General features: G+C 48.3%; 1 protein-coding gene across 1 annotated transcript in view; it reads left to right on the top strand.

Annotated features, from left to right (window-relative positions):
- Egln1 (egl-9 family hypoxia inducible factor 1) overlaps positions 1–16,552 on the top strand; it is a 44,472-nt gene extending 27,920 nt beyond the window's left edge. The window contains exons 2-5 of the mRNA XM_012949011.2: positions 8,943–9,062; positions 10,201–10,337; positions 13,076–13,149; positions 14,191–16,552. Of these exons, the coding sequence (XP_012804465.2) occupies positions 8,943–9,062; positions 10,201–10,337; positions 13,076–13,149; positions 14,191–14,315 (456 nt within the window). The 3' untranslated portion in view covers positions 14,316–16,552. The remainder of the gene's footprint in view (positions 1–8,942; positions 9,063–10,200; positions 10,338–13,075; positions 13,150–14,190) is intronic.
- The last annotated feature ends 4,012 nt before the right edge of the window (positions 16,553–20,564 follow it).

Below are 20,564 nucleotides of genomic sequence, written 5' to 3'. Positions count from 1 at the left end.
TGCTTTGAGGCTCACACTTGATGGGGAGAGGCGCTGCTTTGAGGCTCACACTTGATGGGGAGAGGCGCTGCTTTGAGGTTCACACTTGGTGGGGAGAGGCACTGCTTTGAGGTTCACACTTGATGGGGAGAGGCGCTGCTTTGAAGTTCACACTTGATGGGGAGAGGCGCTGCTTTGAGGTTCACACTTGATGGGGAGAGGCGCTGCTTTGAGGTTCACACTTGATGGGGAGAGGCGCTGCTTTGAGGTTCACACTTGATGGGGAGAGGCGCTGCTTTGAGGCTCACACTTGATGGGGAGAGGCGCTGCTTTGAGGTTCACATTTGATGGGGAGAGGCGCTGCTTTGAGGCTCACACTTGATGGGGAGAGGCGCTGCTTTGAGGTTCACACTTGATGGGGAGAGGCGCTGCTTTGAGGTTCACACTTGATGGGGAGAGGCGGTGCTTTGAGGTTCACACTTGATGGGGAGAGGCGCTGCTTTGAGGTTCACACTTGATGGGGAGAGGCACTGCTTTGAGGTTCACACTTGATGGGGAGAGGCGCTGCTTTGAGGTTCACACTTGATGGGGAGAGGCGCTGCTTTGAGGTTCACACTTGATGGGGAGAGGCACTGCTTTGAGGTTCACACTTGATGGGGAGAGGCACTGCTTTGAAGTTCACACTTGATGGGGAGAGGCGCTGCTTTGAGGCTCACACTTGATGGGGAGAGGCGCTGCTTTGAGGTTCACACTTGATGGGGAGAGGCGCTGCTTTGAGGTTCACACTTGATGGGGAGAGGCGCTGCTTTGAGGTTCACACTTGATGGGGAGAGGCGCTGCTTTGAGGTTCACACTTGATGGGGAGAGGCGCTGCTTTGAGGCTCACACTTGATGGGGAGAGGCACTGCTTTGAGGTTCACACTTGGGGAGAGGCACTGCTTTGAGGTTCACACTTGATGGGGGAGGCGCTGCTTTGAGGTTCACACTTGGTGGGGAGAGGCGCTGCTTTGAAGTTCACACTTGATGGGGGGAGGCGCTGCTTTGAGGTTCACACTTGGTGGGGAGAGGCACTGCTTTGAGGTTCACACTTGATGGGGAGAGGCGCTACTTTGAGGTTCACACTTGATGGGGAGAGGCACTGCTTTGAGGTTCACACTTGATGGGGAGAGGCGCTGCTTTGAGGTTCACACTTGATGGGGAGAGGCGCTGCTTTGAGGCTCACACTTGATGGGGAGAGGCACTGCTTTGAGGTTCACACTTGGTGGGGAGAGGCGCTGCTTTGAAGTTCACACTTGATGGGGGGAGGCGCTGCTTTGAGGTTCACACTTGGTGGGGAGAGGCACTGCTTTGAGGTTCACACTTGATGGGGAGAGGCGGTGCTTTGAAGTTCACACTTGATGGGGGGAGGCGGTGCTTTGAAGTCCACACTTGATGGGGAGAGGCGCTGCATTGAAGTCGACACTGTTGCCCCAGGCACAATTAATGTGAGTTCGAGCCAAGGTTCGCCCCAGCCTGGCCAGCGCCCAGCCTCACTCTCTCCATCACCATGACCATGGGCTGTCACGCTGATCTGCTGTGTTGAGGGTGGTGTAGGGGCTGGAGGCATGGCGACTCAGAGAGGAGGGGCCACTGTCCTCCCTAGTTTCCTTAGTTCATAATTAAAAAATTGTTTTCGACAACTTCCATAAGTATAGACAATAAACCATAATTCCCTCCCCCCTCACTTTCCCCTTTGCAACTCCACTCTCCATCATATGCCCTCCTTCTCTCAATCAGTCTCTCTCTTATGTTGATGTCATCATCTTTTCCTCCTATAATGAAGGTCTTGGATAGGTTGTGTCCGGCACTGAGAGGTCATGCATATCCAGGCTATTTTGTGTCTGGAAGAATGCATTGTAAGCACTCCTACCCTTCCTGTGGCTCTTACATGCTTTCTGCCTCTTCCACAATGGACCTTGAGCCTTGGAAGGTGTGATAGAGATGTCTCAGCGCCGAACACTCCTCTGTCACTACTTCTCAGCACTGTGGAGCCGTCTGAGTCATTCCAGTGGTCCCTGCCACCTGAAAAGAGAAGCTTCTCTAACCAGAAGTGAGAGTAGCATTAATACATTAATACTCATTAATTCATACTTGTTAATATGGATGACTAACATTTGCCTTAAGTGTTATAGTAGAAAATATTCTTAATTGAATACTGCTTTTTCTTCCTCTATTTTTTTTTTTCTTTTCGGTGTTTTGAGACAGGGTCTACCCCTGTACCCCAGTCTGGCCTCAAGCTCATGACAGTCCTGCTTCAGCCTCCCAAGTGCTGGAATTACAGGCATATACCATCACACCCAGCTTTTAACATGTTTCGTGCTTTATATTCTAGTTTCATAGTGACGTGTGTGTGGGGAGGTGAGAGATGTGATGTGGTGCCCTGTGCACCTGTGAGGGTCGCTTGCCTGTAGAACTTCAGGGCTCCCCACTGGATCGCTCTTCTTCCTGGACTTTGTTTTGAGCCAGAGTCTCTTTACTGATTCTGGACCTGGCAGGGCACCAACAGTTCTCCTGTCTGCTCCCTCGGTGGAACTGGGGTTACAAGTGTGTGTGGCCATGCCCAGCTGTTTGTGTGGGATCTGGAGATTTGAACTCTGGCAGTCTCAGACCCACATGCTAGTGTAGGAAGCACACAATCACTGAACCATCTCTCTAGCCCTCTTAAGTGACTTTTTATATTTAGCCTTGCAATTCTTTATTTAAAAATTATTATTATTATTATTTATTTATTTTGGTTTTTTGAGGTAGGGTCTCATTCTAGCCCAGGACCTGGAATTCACTATGGAGTCTCAATGTGGCCTTGAACTCACAGCTATCCTCCTACCTCTGCCTCCTGAGTGCTGGGATTAAAGGCGTGCACCACCACACCCAGTACAGTTCTTTATTTTGTAAAGCTTCCTGTAATCTTGTATATGTGAAATTCTATTGGCTTGTTTCATTCTTAGGTATCTCTAGAGACCGTGAAAATGTTTCTGTTGTTGATCTTTGTTTAACAAACTTTGTAACTACACAGTTTTAAAATCATATCCAGTGTTTCCATAAATACTTTTGTATAAAAGCTCATAGTTCCATTTCAGGCCTTTCTTTATCAGAACGAATTATTCTGAGGCTGTCCTGTTGGTGAGAATGGTGCCATTGATGAGGTGGATTTGGGGAACACGATAGAATCTTAGTGCCTGTTGTTTTCTCAGTTACTCACTGTCTGAACATGCTTAAAAAATATTCTGAAGCTGGTGCAAACTGAGACGATGGTGCACTAAATGAAAAGCAGTCTGTGTGCCTTCTGTGGGGTGGGGGTATGGGGAGGCTTGATAGTGCACTGGGGAGGCTGAGGCAAGAGGATCTTGAGTTTCAGACCAGCCTGGGCCACGTAGTAAGTGCAAGGCCACAGAGTGAGTTCCTGTCTTAATAATAAATAGATGATTGACAGACAGATGATAGGGAAAGAAAGAAAAGAAAGCAAGCAGGCTTGTAAGCAAGCCAGCACAAATACTGCACCTGTGTACAGGTCTGGCCCTGGGAGCTGAGCGCACCTTTCAGCGGGATTGTCTAGCTGACTGTTCAGGCCTCCTGTGTGCACGCTGAGGAGTCTGTAGAAGTCATCTGTGTAGACATCGCTGCTACTGTCCCATCTCTGCCATATAACCGGTCTTTGAGACCTCTGGCATGCTTTTCTCTGCCTGGTAGTTTGGTGGTGAAGAACTGATGAGCAGATGTCGGCCTGGGTGACGTGCTGGGTAAAGGGCTGGCTGGCGCCGCCTCGGTCGAGGACACCCTGAGACAAGGCATTTTAACAGACTTTGCTGCTCAGTCAGAGTGAAAAGAATTTCATCCTATCAAATTTCAGGTTTTATTTTTATTATGTATTTTTTGAAGTTTGTTTTCAAAATATTTCAAAAGGGGGAAAAAGGACTGGGGAGATGGCTCTGTGGATGAAGCAAGTGTGTGAGTACCTGAGTTCGGATCCCTACATCCCTCATAAAGCCAGACGTGTTAACACTAGTGAACATAATCCCAGGGCACCTGGGGGAAGAAGTGAGGCTGAGACAGGTGACTCGCCTGGTGCTCTCTGGCCTGCGCGTGAACGAGAGCTGACAACAAAGTGGGAGGCGAGGAGTGGCACGTGGGGTGGCGCACCTCTGAAGCGAAGGGAAGGACGGCGCCCTGTGGAGCCTTCCATGCCAGCAATGAACATGACGGCCTTCAGACTCCTGAGAAGAGCCACCAGCCTTTTCCTTTTCTGCTCCCAGCCAGCGACAACCAAAGTTGTGATGCTTCCCATCTTAATATCTCTGTATCCTGTATAGTTTCTTTTCGAAAGGAAGAACAGACATGTTTGGTGGCTTGGCTTCCTCTTGAGTAGATTTTCCTCCTAGAAAATGGAGACATTTGGAGTCTGTCTCTGGGGTGGCCTTGTGGAATGGGGCTCTTTGGGATGGCGCTGCCGCCTTGGAATGGCGCTGTGGGAATTGCATTGCTTTTCCCTGGCTTTCTAGCTGACTGAACTTGCTTGGAGTTCATTTTAGCTCCTCAGTTACCCTTCCTCAGGCTGGCCCGGACAGTCCCCATGTCATGGGCTCTTCTTTTCCCCTTGTCAGTGTCCCAAGGTAGATGTGACAGTGTCCTCTTAGAAGCACATGTAGGTGCAGGTGACAGATCTCAGGGGTTAGAAAGCATGATTATAATTTAATTTTTATTTAATTCAACTGAAACCTTTTTTGTTTGTTTGTTTTTCAAGATAGGATCTCGCTCTAGTCCAGGCTGACCTGGAATTCACTATGTAGTCTCAGGTTGGCCTCGATTTCACGCTGATCCTCCTACCTCTGCCTCCGTGTGCTGGGACTAAAGGTGTGCGCCACCACGCCCGGCTTTCTTTAAAACTCTTAAAGCTCAAAACTTTAAAAACGTATTTATTTGAGAGAATGGATGGTGTCAGCACTTCCTGCCATTGCCAACTAGCTCTGCATCTGACTTCACGTGGGTACTGGGGACTTGAACTCATGCCATTAGGTTTTGCAAGCAAGCACCTTTCACTGTTAAAAAACTCAAACTTAACTCTTACGCATTTTCTTTCTTTTTTTTTTCAGAGTGGCACTTGGACTTTAGCTACATGTGTTCCTTAGTTGAAGGCTGAGGTAGTGCTTCATGTGGCTTCTCCATTCTGTCTGCTGGCTTCATCGCCACCTGCTCCCCCTTTACTCCCCTTGTGTACTGCTTGCTGTGTGACCTGGCTCTAAGGCAGACAGCCGAGGAGTGGCTGATGAGGTCCCCAGTCCCAGTGTCCTGGGGCAGTGTCTCATGGACACTGCTGAGAAGTTCTTACCAGCTTGTGCTACTCCTTGCCTGGCGCTTCCTTGTGCAAACTGGCCAGGCCAGCCCCAGGTCACCCCACTGGCCCTCCCCAGGTCCCGCAGAAAATGCACTGGTTGTCTGTCCTCAGGAGCTGTCCTGATGTCTCCTCCTCCTCTCTTCTGGAAACTGCACTCACCACTGTCCCCCTGTGCCTGTGTTCTTAAAAAAAAACACACACGCATATATCTATACACACACACACATACATACACACACACACATATATAATATATATTATTATATAGATTATATATAACATAAATATAAAAATATTTTATGTATATATGCAAGGAGAGAAGGAGGAAGATAGAATGAATGGGTATGCCACGGCCTCCTGCCACTGCAAATGAACTCCAGATACATGTGCTACTTTGTGCATCTGGCTTTATGTGGGTACAGACAGGGGAATCAAACCCAGGCTGTCAGTCTTTGCAAGCAAGTGCCTTTAACTGCTGAGCCATCTCTCCAGCCAAAATTTATTTTTTTTTTTTTTTTTACCTTTGTGTGTGCATGTGTGGTGTGGTATGGCAGGAGGAGGTGGGGGATAGTTCAGGCTTACGCATGGTTATGTATGGTGCGCACGGAGGTCACAGGATAACTTGGGGGTCAGCCCTTACCGTCCACCTTGCTTGAGGCAGGCTCTTGTTCTCTGCGGCATTCACCAGGCCAGCAGGCCCACACACCTCCAGCATTCTCCCATCTCCACTTCCATCCTGCTTGCCAGCGTCCAGCTTTGTGTGGGTTCTGGAGATCCAAACTCAGGTCATCAGGCTTGGGCAGTGAGCACATCGAACTGCCAGGCCATCTCCCCAGCCCCTAATTAATCTTTCTGGCCTTCGATGGAGAGGAGAATGATGACGCATGTGCCTCATGTGGTGTGTTGGAGGAGCTGTTTGCCAAGAACTTTGAGCAGAACTTGGCAAACAGTGAATGGCCTGTACATGTTACTGAGTGATATCCAGTTACTCTGCTTGTTACTTTCATTTGGACAGAAGTAAAACTGATCGTCTTAAAGCAGTCAGATCTGCTCTCAGCTTCCCACCCCAGAGCTCACACTGCCCCCTTATACCTTTGGGCTGGAATTCAGATCCACACCTTTGGGTTGGACCCCAGGATCTTTACCCAAGTGACACCTCCTCCAGCCAGGTGGCTAGAGACCAAGTTATAGGCTTTAATAAAACAGCTGAGTCTAAGGGGGGCATGCATTCAAACCCGCTCAGCGCTGTTGCTCGGTTCCGGCCTCAGGGCCTGCTGCTGTTCTCTGCTGAATGTCAGCTTTTCCTTTTGACCCATTCGTTCACTTGTCACCCCCAAGGGAGTGTCCAGTGGCCTAGGATGACATCTGTTCGTTCTCTAGATCTTTCCTCAATCTGGTTTGTTTTTTTCTGTCTTATGAAAAGATAACTTTCCACTGCCTGTCAGTACACTACATGGTACATGTGGCCCGCATCATAGTAAATGCAAGGGCAGCTGGACATGGTGGCGCATGGGTATAACTCCAGCACTCTGGAAGCTGAGGTAGGAGGATCTAGGAACGTAAGGCTAACCTGGGCCACATGCTGAGACCTTATTTCAGAAAACCCAGATAAAGGTTGGGGAGATAGCCCCATGGTTAAAGGTACTTGCTTGCAAAGCCTGCTGGCCTGGATCCAATCCCCTAGTACCCATGTAAAAAGATCGATGCACAAAGTGGCACATGTGTATGGAGTTTGCAGTAGCAAGAGCCCTGGTGTGTCTGTTTCCCCTCCCTCCCTCCCTCCCTCCCTCTCCCCTGAAATAAAAATAACCCAAATGAATGATCCCTCTACCGCTTCTATTTCCCTGAGAGCCTCTATCTGAGCTCAGAGCTCCCTGGTTTTGGGTTAGACTGGCTGACCAGGGGCCCCCAGAAATCCTGTCTCCCCCTTCCCACCTCAGTACTGAGGTTAAAGACATATGCAGCCATACTCAGCTTTTTACCAGGGACCTAATTCAGGTTCTCACAGTTGTGTGACAAGCACTGTTACCCATGAGCCATCTTCCCAGCCCTAAGGATGGATTGATGGAGGTTCAGAGTGCTTCCTACTGCATTGGGGATGGAATCACTGAGTTACTTTATGTTGGCCAGTTGAACATGACTTTTCAAAATTAATGTTCATTATTTTTCTTAAAATCTAATGGTAGAGTGATTTGGTTGACATTTGATAGCTTCCGTTGAGTGGAATACATGAAGTAAAGAGCTTCCGCCAGCAACCTGAGCACCCTTGCCTGAGTTTCTCACTCCCAGGAGTTCTTGCCTAATTGCCATAACTGAGTTGAGCTGGTCGCACACGTGCTCCCCACAGCATGTGAGGTGCTTGGTGCTTATGCAGCCATCGTTTTCCTCCGTGTGTCACACCTGACAGCTTTTGGGACTGTGTCTTGGTAAACTAAGCAACAGGTGGTTTCCTTTCTGAATGAAGTGGGGTTAATTGTGTGCCGTGGTATTCTCTTTTTGTCTTTTAAAAAATATTTTTAAATAAATTTAGTTTTAAATTTATTTGAAAGAGGGAGGGAGGGAGGCACATAGTGAATGGGTGTGCCAGGACCTTCAGCCACTGCAAATGAACTCCAGATGCATGTGCCACTTTGTGCATCTGGTTTATGTGGGTCCTGGGGAATTGAACCTGGGTCCCTTGGCTTTACAGGAAAGGGCTTTAACCACTAAGCCATCTCTCTAGCCCTTGTCTTGTCTTTTATTCACTAGCATTACAGGGTGGGTGTTTGCAGCTGGCCATTATTATAGTTATGTTCTTGTTACTGGGACAAAGCACCTGCCTAGAAGCAGCTGATGGGAGAAGAGTTTGTACATTGGCTCAGTCTCCAGGGGAAGCTCCATGATGGCAAGGGAAGGCAGGCCATGCACAGAGATTGGACGTCACCTCTGCTACTGCAGGTGGAGAACAGCAGCAGGAGAGTGAGCCAAGCTCTGGCAAATGGGGGAGCTGGCTATAACACCGCTAAGCCTGCCCCCAACAACACACCTCCTCCAGCAAAGCTCAGCCTCCCAAATTGCCATCAGCTGGGGACCAAGCATTCAAAATGCATGGATTTATGAGGGACATCTGACTCAAGCCGCCACAGTTACCTAAGTTATGTCCAGCTGGCACCATCCAGAGGGTCACATGGCACCTGGCGAGGGTGGTTTGTCCCCAGACATCTGTCAGTTCCAAGGTGAGCCTGGGGAGGAGAGAAGTCCACAGAGCAGACAGAAGCTCCTCACCTGCCTTGTTCCTCAGAGGGTACAGTGATCAGAACAATGGAGCTGAGCTGTCCACTGAATTGTGTTACTTGAAGCAGGGCCACCAGCTTGTGACAGCCCAGGGTGTGTAGTCACCCCTGACCCTCCATGTCGGCTGGTTCCATTGCTGCCGAATTAGATCATCAGGCCTGGGTTCTTCACCAGCCCATGTTCTTCATAAATGCTGGTGTAGAATAGCCTCACCTTATCTTACTGCAAACTTTGATTTTGTTGCACCTACAACTAAATGTGAGCAACTGAGACACAGAGTTGTTTTCAGGTTGTTCACCCTGTGTTCACATTGTTGTTTCAGGCCATGGTTGCTTGTTACCCAGGAAATGGAACAGGTTATGTCCGTCACGTTGATAATCCAAATGGAGATGGAAGATGTGTGACATGTATATATTATCTAAATAAAGACTGGGATGCTAAGGTATGCAACAGAATCCAACATTGATGGGTTTTTCTCACAAATACTCCACTTCTCATAGGTGAGACAGGCTCTTATACATGGGACAGGTCTGTCTGTCTCAGATGTTAGGAGTGAATATTTGTAAAATGAAACAAATACTACTGTATTTGAAAACAAACACGTACTCAATATGTACCAGCAGGTGGTGACATGGTGTGGTTAGGCATGGTGGCACACACCTGTAATCTCAGCACTTGGGAAGGAGAAGCAGGAGGATCGGGAGTTCAAGGTCATCTCTGGCCTCATAGTAAATTTAGGCCGGCCTGGGCTACATGACACACTCTCAAACAAACACCCCCTGGTTGGATGAGTTTTTCCCAGCTCTGACGCCCATAGAGACCAGGTGTGTCTTAGTGTCCCCTGGTCCCCGGGCTGAGCCCCACTGTTGCCAGTGCACCTGATGTCTTGTCCGTGACAAATCCATCTAATCCTCACAGACAGCAGAGCCCAGGTAAGTGAGGATGGCCAGTGTGGGTGGAATGGGGCTCAGAGTTTCAGGCGCAGGCTGGACGGGGACAGCTGGATTCCTAACATGGCTGGAGTGGTGGCAGCTTTTCCCCATACATTGCAATTTTAATCCAAAGACAGCAAATTTGCCTGTCCTATTCAGTGTATGCCAAACTTTCAAACGTAGTGCTTATTAATCTGATAGAAGCTCTCTTACTGAGTAAGCCATTTGGCAAGGTGACTTGAAGTGCCATCATCCACATAAATAGAAAAGCAGAACATTTCAGGAATTTTGAATTTTATGACACTTTAACATTTGTCTTTTTCAAATGTTTGCAAAAAAATGAAATTTTCTTCACATCAGTGATGTGCTTAGAATCAATCTCTCTCTTTTTCTTTCAAGGTAGGGTCTCACTCTAGCTCAGACTGACCTGGAATTCACTATGGAGTCTCAGGGTGGCCTCCAACTCACAGCGATCCTCCTACCTCTGCCTCCTGAGTACTGGGATTAAAGGTGTGCGCCACCACACCTGGCTTTAGAATCTCATTTTTATACCTTGCTGGTTGACAGATTTGAATAATCCAATTAAGCATTTTGATTAATTTAGTCCGGTACATTCTTGAAGGTTCATACGTTCTGCTTTTCTCCTAGGTAAGTGGAGGTATACTTCGAATTTTTCCAGAAGGCAAAGCCCAGTTTGCTGACATTGAACCCAAATTTGATAGACTGCTGTTTTTCTGGTCTGACCGACGCAACCCTCATGAAGTACAACCAGCATATGCTACAAGGTAGTGGACCTTTTACAAAAACCTGGCTGAGAGTGTGGCAGGAGAGGGGGGACTGCAGGGCAAGCCCAGAAGTTTCTGTGGAGTACCCATGTGCCCTCTAGGAACTCCTGCTTCACAGTTCCCATAGCTTGAAGGGCGCTTGTCATGGGAGTCTGTACACAGCTGCCCTTTGCGTAGGGTGGAACGGGCCACAGGCTCCCTGACCTGCCCCCAGCTTGGTGCCGTTGTTACTACTGCCCATTCCTGGATTTTGTGTGTTGTTCTTTGGAGATAGAAAAGTTAGGGGAAGGGCTGGGCGTGGTGGCGCACGCCTTTAATCCCAGCACTCGGGAAGCAGAGGTAGAAGGATTGCTGTGAGTTCGAGGCTACCCTGAGACTCCATAGTGAATTCCAGATCAGCCTGGGCTAGAGTGAGACCCTACCTCTAAAAATACCAAAAAAAAGAAAAAAGAAAAAGAAAAGAAAAGTTAAGGGGAAGAGACAACTTTTTTCCTTTTTTTTTTAATTTGCGAAAGAAAGTTGAGAATATGGGCATGCCAGGGTCTCTTGCCACTGCAAATGAACTCCAGTTGCCTGTGCCATTTTATGCGTCTGGCTTTATGTGAGTACTGTGGGATTGAACCTGAGCTGGCAGGATTTGCAAACAAGCACCTTTATCCACTGAGCCATCTCCATAGCCCAAAAGACAGTTAAAAAAATTATTTATTTATTTGAGAGGGAGAGAGAGGCAGAGAGAGGGAGTAAGGGAGGAAGAGAGGGTGTACCAGGGCCTCCAGCCTCTGCAAATGAACTCCAGATGCGTGTGCCACCGTGTGCATCTGGCTAACATGGGTCCTGGGGAATAGAACCTGGGTCCTTTGGCTTTGCAGGCAAACACCTTAACTGCTAAACCATCCCTCCAGCCCTTTAATGCTTTTTTTTTTTTTTTTTTTCCTGAGGTAGGGTTTCACTCTAGCTCAGGCTGACCTGGAATTTGCTATGTAATCTGAGGGTGGCCTCGAACTCACTGTAATCCTCCTACCTCTGCCTTCCAAGTGCTGGGATTAAAGGCATATGCTACCATGCCCAGCTCCTTCAATAATTTTTAAAAATATTTTATTTATTTGAGAGAGGAGGAGAAAAATAGGAAAGTAGTTAGAGAATGAGTATGCTAGGGTCTGTAGCCACTGCAGATGAAACTCTAAACATATATACCACCTTGTACATCTGGCACTGAATGGGTACTGGGGAATCGAACTTGGGTCCATAGGTTTTGTAGGCAAGTGCCTTAACTGCTGAGCCATCTCTCCAGCCCCAATAATAAATAAATAAATACACACACACAATATTTTTTTGAGTATGGACTCTTATACTGGTGGGCTTTTATGTTTTTAAATTGGGAACTTTTTTGGTTTTTTGAGGTAGGGTTTCACTCTAGACCAAGCTGACCTGGAATTCAATATGTAGTCTCAGGGTGACCTCGAACTCATGGTAATCCTGCCTCTGCCTCCCAAGTGCTCGGGTTAAAGTCGTGCTCCACCACACCTGGCTAAATTGGGAACTTTACTATTTGAACATATTACATATTGGTTATCTTCTTCTTATGTCCCTTGCTTCCCAGAGGGCCCCCATTAGTAGGGTGTTGGTAGTCTCGTAGGAGCCAGGGATCCCTTCTCTCCCTCCTGAGCCGTGTTGCCCTTGGTGATTTGCAGAGTGTGGGTAGCGTGCTACATAGTGACGCCTATAGATCCCAGGCACCCTGGTGGAAAGGGGAGTGCTGGCCCATCCCATGTCGCACTGCACCTGCCTGCACCCCGTCTCTGCCCTGCTGTTTTTCACTCTGATCCAGAAACCACCTCACAGCCCTTCTTCTCTTTGGGGTCTGGAGTGACATGACTGTCTTTTTTAGAGAAGTAGTAGGATTTGGAGGTGGTAAATACATGCCATGTGGTGGGGAGAGGGGACAGTGTGGTTAGGTCAGGACACTGGGTTAGGGACATTGTCGTGAGTTGTACTGTGTTCATGCAGCCCTAGACAGACGGCAATGAAATCCCAATATAAAGATGAGTGCAAGGAAAAAGGTTCTGGAAGCCACTTATAAGAGATGACTAAAGGTAGTGGTGTGTAGAACTTTCTGGTAAGGACTCGGCTATGGGAAGAGTTAACCAGACATCAGAACTCGGAGTTCTAAGTACCAGACAAGCTGGGGCATGGGCAGGGGAGATCCCAAACTACCTACCTGAACCCCATTCTCTGGAAGAGGGAGAATAGGAGGTGGAGCCCAGGTACAGCAGGGTGAGGCCAGGTGGCTGGTGGAGGGATCTGCACTGTAGTGTCAGTAGAGGTGACATGATTAGTCTGTGAAAACACAGGCTCTTTATTGGGCCATGTTGTTTTTTCCTCACAACTTTCCTAGGGAGCCTGCAGCATGCGCACATCCTGTGGGTGTCTCCCTTCATGAACTTTGTACCTCTGAGTAGACTGGCAGGTACAGCATCTGCTTGTGGGGTAGAATAATTCAGAGAGGTGAGGTTTCTTAGACTACTGAAGTTCAGCCAAACTGAGCATCAGAATACAGCATGGCTGTTTGGGTCAAGATCCTAGAAGCTTCTGAGCACAGCTTAGCTCTCCTCCATGAAGTGTTAGACTTCTCTGGCCCAGGGCTCTTGTGCCTCAGCGTCATAATTTGCCACAAAGTGTTGCAGCAGCTGGCCACTTTCTGCCCAGCCATTCTGACCCTACTCTAACTTTTCTTCTAGGTACGCAATAACTGTTTGGTATTTTGATGCAGATGAGCGAGCAAGAGCAAGAGCTAAAGTAAAGTACCTGACAGGTAAACATGCTGGGGCTGGGGCCAGCAGAGACCATCCTTAAGATAATGCCTTCCAAAAGCCAGCCCAATAATTCTCATACCGAGTAATTCCCTATGTTAAAAAAGCTGTCTCTTAGCTGGGTGTGGGGGCGCACGCCTGTAATCCCAGCACTCAGGAGGCAGAGGTAGGAGGATCACTGTGAGCTCGAGGCCACCCTGAGACTACATAGTGAATTCCAGGTCAGCCTGAGCTAGCGTGAGACACAACCCCCCCCCCCCAACAGAAAGGCTGTCTCTTAAGTCTTCTTTGTGGTTATCTTGTCCAAAAATGAGGAAAACTTTGAGGCAAAGAAGCATGAGTGAGTTACAGAAATAGAAAGCCAATTTCTCTGTGATTACCGTCCAGCCATAAGCTACTTCATGCTCTCCACGCCAGCTGCTTTTCTGTCCCCCACCTTAGAAAGAAGTGAACATTCTCTCCTTTCTAAACACATGTGCTGTAAAGAACATGTGGACATGAACAAGTCCGCACCGGAAGGTGACCTGACCCACCCTTCCCGGCTGGCCTCAGAAGGGCGTGTGGATCCCGCCCCATGCTGATGATGTGTGGGACATGCGCTTGTTCTGAACCTGTACATCTGTCCTTCATTGTCTAGCCCTGACCCCTATCTCCATCGGGTCTGCCTGTCCTGGGACAGTGGACCACTTACCTGTCTTTTCTCTAATCCTCCTGTCCATCTCCAGTTTCCTATAGACTCTAATCCAAGGAGCCATTGGTAACTCAACTTGGTCCTTTCATAGGAGCATAAAGATGAGATGTTTTGCATTTCTGTGTTTTTTAAAGCCATTCTGTGCGTGCTTCACATGGCATATCACACTGCTGCTTCAAAGGAGTCACGTAGCTTTCGCAGTAGGAAGCAGTGCCATATCTCTGGAGAGCTGGTTCTGCCTGCCCTGCAGGTCTATGTCAGAGCAGGGCACCGGTCACAGGAGAAGGTTGGGGCTGCTGGTGGGGTGGGTTCACTTGGGGCATTGGGTACAGTCGCTTCTTTTTTGTGGCAGGTGAAAAGGGCGTGAGGGTTGAACTCAACAAGCCTTCTGACTGCATCAGCAAGGACGCCCAGCAGGGCCTCAAATGCAGTGGCACCACCGCACCTGCCGCCGTTCGGACACCGTCTGCTGACTGAGTCCGCGGGGATGGTTGGAACAGAGAAGCCCAGTTGCTGTTTACAGCTGGGAGCCAAGGAGACTTGTCGTGCGGCGAGCAGGAGGCTCTGATTGCTATGACTTTGTGCTGTGTGCTTGGCTCCGGATCTCTGACTGCTGACCCAAGAGGAGATGCTGTCGGGGCACGGGAAGGGGGGATGACTTTTCCATCTGGACATCAAATGAGGGCCCTATGTAGAATTTTTCTTCATTCTTCTATTTTGCCAGATCTGTCATCTAACTGAGTTCATTTCGTCTCTTTTTTATATCAAGTTTGAATTCGGGATAATTTTTGTATGCTTAGGTACAATTTATCAAAACTGAATTGAAAAAAAATTACAGTATTATTCCTCAAAGTAACATCAATCTATTTTTGTAAGCCTCTTCGTGCTATTAAATTTTGCCCTAAACAGCCTCCTGCAATGATTGTCGCCAGCGACTGACCATTCATTTTCTCTTGACTGCTGGAGTTCCCAGCTGAAGCCCAGATTGTTCGCTTGGCCTATCTCACACCAACTTGAACTCATAAAGATTGCTGCTGTTGTGTTTTGACCTTGTTAATAACGAAGCCTAACAGTAGACAGTTGCCACTGACCACCAAGTGACTTTAGTCCGTCTTTTATGAGAGAAAACTCCACAGGAAGGAGGGTTTACCTTTTTTAAAAAAATTGTTTTTAACTAAGTGACTGGCTCTAAACAAACTTGAGATTGTCTTCAGCCTCCAGTTCCTAAGACAAAGGGCTCTCTTCTGCTTCAGGAATATCAGATAGCCGTAGGCCATCATGTCCCACTCCCAACATTTTCCCTTTGGCTCCCCTCAAACTGACTGTACTTCCAATTCTACTGTTTGACTTCTCCTTGGCCACAAGCTCCATCCCATCCCACACCAGAGCCTTGTTACACTGGAGAGCATTTGGCAGCCCCAAGCACATGGAGATGTGGGTGTGGCTGTGGCCTGGAGGTCATGGTCATCTGCTTCTTGGACAGCCTTGAGGTATTTTCTCAGTTGGCAGCAGCCTTCTGACCAGTACTGGAAGATGTGCATAGCTTGGAAAAATCAAAAGAAGTGCAAAACTAGATCCTGTATACTTCACAGATTTTCTTTTGTACGTTTTAGAAAAAAAGGGACAATTCTCCACCATTCAAGCCCCCTCCTTCCTGCCCCAGTCTTCGGTTGCTGAAAGGGTAAATGTCCTAGACTTCACTTTCCTTGTCTTCTTGGCAACCGAAGGATGGAAACCCACAGATCGTACAAAATACGGGTGTGACCCCACCCCCTTAGGCGTTCTATCTCTGTCTTGGTCTCCTTTGCCAAATTGAGTATACAGAAAGATGTCTGTATATTTCCATATACAACAGTCTTAGCACCTGTTATAGTTTGTATCCAGTTAAAAACCTTTTCTGTGGAAAGCTCAGTAATTTTTATTAAAAGATTGCTATTGTTCATGTAAAACATGAAAAACAAGTGAAGCTGGCTGTGGATGGATGGGGGGAGGTTACTCCGTAGGGTGGCCTTCCCTGAAGGGCTCACAGCAGGAAGTTCAGTTGTCCGTCCCCCCCCCACGGTCAGTTCTGTTCCAGGTCCTCTCCTTGGCCTCCAGTGACCACTGACACCTCTCCAGCAAGTGCCTCTGCAGCCAGCCGGGGAACACCGGCTCACCGTCTAGTGTGTGGCACAGCAGGCCGAAGACCAGAAGCACTGTCATTGTCAGAGTTAGGGGAAACCATGTGGCATTGGTGGAAGGTCTGTTGGATATGCTATACAGAGCAGCCAGGTTCTGCTGCCCAAGAGGTATGCTTGCCAGACAGGTCTTAAATTGTATATTTTTTTGAAAAAGTTTATGTACTTTCCTGGAAGTCACTGCAAGATCAAGAAATCAGGATAGCCATTTCCTTCATATCCATTTAAAATTTATTGATTTCATGTTAGTGGCACCATTAACTTGTCACCGGGCAGAACTTACCTAAAATTTGAAAGCATTCGTGGCCTGTGTGTTAGCCATGGTTAACAAGAAAGCTTTATAAAATGCTGTCTTCAGTCAACACGTGAACTCGCTGCAGAACGCAGACCTGTGGCAGGCGGGCAGAGGACTGCAGGATTCCTACACAGAAACTCAAGTCCTGTGACTCGAAAGCAGTGTTTCGGATGAAAGAGCTCTCAAAGTTGCTTGTAAAGCTAATCTAATTAAAAAGATGTATAAATGTTCCTGAAAAAACACGCTGTCATCTCCAGCTGTCTTTTGTTTTTCAACCCATTACCTTGCGTTGGCTTTCGTCATGAGCAGTTACCATGCTTTTCTGTCCTGGTCCTGGTTTAGTCCAGAATATACGGTATTTCCTTCTGTAAATGGTGATGGAGAAAGAGGGCGTGCAGTCTCCAGGGGATAATAGGGTCTGTGAACTGTTTGGATTCTCAGCGTTGGCACACTGTTCTCATAGTGGGATTTCAGAAGTCATGTTCATGGCCCTAGCTGCTGGGGTGTCGCTATCTGCCTGCAGGAGGGAGGATTCCTTACCTCCAGGGCCGTAAGTATGCTGCTGTGTGCACACGGACACTGGATGTACTCAGTCATACATGAAGACACCTTAGAATAGAACCAGAAGTGACTTGCTGGCTCATGGTTGGCAGGTGGACGAGAGTGAGGACTAGAAGCTGGGCTTTTCCTGTTTAGTTTTCTTGAGCTAAATCAGCTCATTCTACAAAGATCATGAAAGATAGCAGTCCCTCTCATTGTTCTGAGAGCGCAAGTTTCAACTTTTTAAAACAGTCTATAAGCCAGGCATGCGTGCATGGTAACTACGCTTTTAGGCCCAGCACTCAGGAGGCAGCGATAGAAGGATAGCCATGAATTCAAGGCCACCCTGGGCTCCAGAGTAAGTTCCAAGTCTCAAAAACCACTGACTCAGAACTCCCCCCCAAAGTTTTTATTTTTGCATGTGTAAGTGTGGATGCACATGTATATGTGTGTACGTGCATGTGGAGGCCTGAGGTCAACATCAGGTGTCTTCTTGAGTCACTTTTCCCCTTTTCTTGAGACAGGATCTTGTAAACCTAGAGCTCACTTGTCCACCAGGCTCACTAGTCATCAAGGCCTGTCTTGCCTTTCCTGGTCTAGGGCCACACCTGGCGTTTTGTATTGGTGTGGGCATCTGAACTCAGGGCCTCATGCTTGTGCAGCAAGCACTTGACCCACTGAGCCATCTTCCCAGCTAGGTTTTTCTTAGCATTGTTTTCAACTGTGAAGGCATGTTCAGGGCTTCTAGCAGGAGGGTGCAGCCACATATACCCTTGACCAAAGAAGGGTCCCCTTCAGCCGAGCACGCAGCTTTGGGAGGACACAAGTGGAGCTGTGAATGAAGGGGTCATCCACCCCAGCAGCCAGATGAACCGAGTGAACCCCATGTTTAGCAAGGTGACGCCACAGCCAGACTGCTGTGGCCCCTCTGGCACTTAGCTGTTTCCTTGGACTGCTTCCACCACTCACCATTGCTTCTCCTGCTCCCGACACTATGTAGCTAGCGCCCTCTTCTGGTGTGTCCTTAATATAGGGGTGCAGGCCTCTGGGCTTCCTGCTGAGGTGTAGGGACTTATGCTGTCTGGCTCTCTCTCTCACCACACTAAAACTGCCCTTTGGCTGAAGGAATCCTAGATGGGCTATTGCCTCCATTTTAAACAAATTACTTGTTTATTTGCAAGCAGAGAGAGGAGAGAGACAGACAACAGACACGCTAGGGCCTCCAGCCACTGCAAACGAACTCCAGATGCATTTGCCACCATGTGCAGCTGGTTTATGTGGGTTCTGGGGGACTTGAACCTGGGACCTTACTTTGCCTTGCCAGCAAGTGCTGTAACTGCTAAGCTGTCTCTCCAGCCCTGTTGCCTTCCCCCCCCACACACACACAACTTTTTTTTCAGAAGTAAGGTCTGGCTCTAGCCCAGGCTGACCTGGAATTCACTATGTAGTCTCAGGATGGGCTTGAACTCACAGCGATCCTCCTACCTCTGCTTCCCGAGTGCTGGGATTAAAGGCACGTGCCACCACACCTGGCCCATTACCTCCAATTTTGAAGGCACCAGTCACACAGTTTAGAATGTGCATTCTGGGAAACCCATCTCTGATTCTTTACATGTTACCTGATCTTTCTTTGAAAGTCTTTGGAAAAGTCTCCTCCCCAGGGCTCTGTAGTCTCACAGTGGGTTTAGGATGTACCTCTCCACCAGGTGAAATCATGTTCTGCTGTTAAGGAGTGTTTTCTGGAATGTCCTCACCACTTCTCTGTGCATTCTCGGCTGACACGCACCATGCGGGCAGCATCCAGGGGTTCAGTTTGCCACACTCTTTTCTAATGACCTGACTTCACAGACGTTTTTGTCCCTGTCCTCCTCTGGCTGGCTGCTACAGGGTTTTTGCTTTTCAACTGCTGTTTCTTCTTCTCTCGACCTTTGTATTTGAAACAAGGCTGTCTTTGCCTCCTCATTCCCTTATACCCTTATACCAGGATGTTGTAATTCCTCTGAGGAATGGCGAGGGTGTACCTGCCATTCTAGAAAGCTTTCAGACTGTCTGGACCAGCCTGAGCAAGTGGATAAGGGAGGAGAGGACGGAAGCAGGGAACCGATGGCTAAGCGCAGCTTTCCCGCTCTGCTCCTGCACTCAGCTTGGCTGTTGTGGTCAGAGCGGTAGATAAGTTGTTCAGCAAGGGCGAACAAGCAGCGGTTCCCATTCCGTGTCCCCTTACAGGCTGAGGCCTCTCCTGGCCTGTTCTCTCCTTCCAGGAGCTGGTAGGTAATCCATCCCATATGCTTTGCCTTGCTTCCAGAAAAGGAACCTGCTGTGAGTGTCACTTAGCCTTGGGGGAGGCTGGAGGGCTTTGTTCCCTAGCTCAGAATGGTGTCTGGCTTTGGTCCTGCCAGCCACTTACCATCCTCAAAAGATAGGTGATGGCCTGTGGATTCATGACTCCTAACATGAATGGTCAAGTAGAAGAAAAAGGCAACCGGGTGTGGGGGCACAGGCCTTTAATCCCAGCACTCAGGAGGCAGAGTTAGGATTGTGAGTTCGAGGCCGCCCTGAGACTACATAGTGCATTACAGGTCAGCCTGGCCTAGAACAAGATGCTACCTTGAAAAAACAACAAAAAAGGTATAAGTCAGTTCAATTCCACACTGCCTCCTTCCTGCTAAGACCAGCTCCCTGAGTTTACTTTGGAGCTGGCTGGGCAATGGCTCAGGGAGTAAAGCCTGAGTTTGGATACCAGGGCCCACGCAAGACAGGACACTACGGTGGGCATCTGTCATCCCAGTGCACCTGCAGTGAGAGAAGGCAGGCTGGGACAGAAGAATTTCCTGGACTACTGCAGGTCAGCTAGCCTGGCGGAGACCATGCCTCAAGGGAGGTGGAAGGCAGACTGGCAGCCCAAAAAGTTATCCTTTGGCTTTTGCCTGTGTGCCATGACACGCATACCCGCACTCAAACACATCATACACACAACACCCAAAAGAAAGTTAAAATTTTTTTTAAATTTGTATTTATTTGACAAAAAGAGGCAGATAGAGAATGAGCACGCCATGGCCTTTAGCCACTGCAAACAAACTCCAGATGCATGTGCTACCTTGTGCATCTGGCTTATGTGGGTCCTGGGGAATAGAACCTGGATCCTTAGGCTTTGCAGACAAGTGCCTTAACCACTAAGCCATCTCTACAGCCTGAGATTTATCCTGGAGGATAGCCCATGGTGACCATTTTTCCAAGAAGTACTAATAACCTGGACTGAGGACAGAAATGTTAAGGGCAACAGAAGGTGCCAACACATCACTGCTCACAAAGTGCAGGACCAACACACAAGAGCTGCGGCCACATGGGTGCTGGGAAGGCTGCCTGGACACTGGTCTTACAGATGCACACACCAGAGCTGGGGCACAGCTCAGTGCTAAGCACTTGCCTGGTGTGAGGCCCTGGGCTCCCTCCCCAACACCACAAAGACCAAACAGCCCAGAAAAAACAACTATTTTACGTGGAAACATTCTGATTTATTTTAAAATTCTACCAACACTGAAAAAGAAAATACCTCAGAGCTTTGGGACAAGACAGTATGACGTTTTTGTTAGTGTTTTGCTATCTACCTCAGAAATTAGCGTCCAGGTAGGATGTGTTTACAGCTGACAGAAGTAGAATGGCTTTCTCACATTCACTGTTACCTATCATGGAACCCTTGCTTAAAAACACTGC

Source organism: Jaculus jaculus, chromosome 5 (assembly GCF_020740685.1).
Source record: "Jaculus jaculus isolate mJacJac1 chromosome 5, mJacJac1.mat.Y.cur, whole genome shotgun sequence".
In the NCBI taxonomy this organism is placed as follows: Eukaryota; Metazoa; Chordata; class Mammalia; order Rodentia; family Dipodidae; genus Jaculus; species Jaculus jaculus.
Note: the sequence above shows the minus strand (reverse complement) of the source record. Positions and strands in the feature narration are given on the sequence as shown.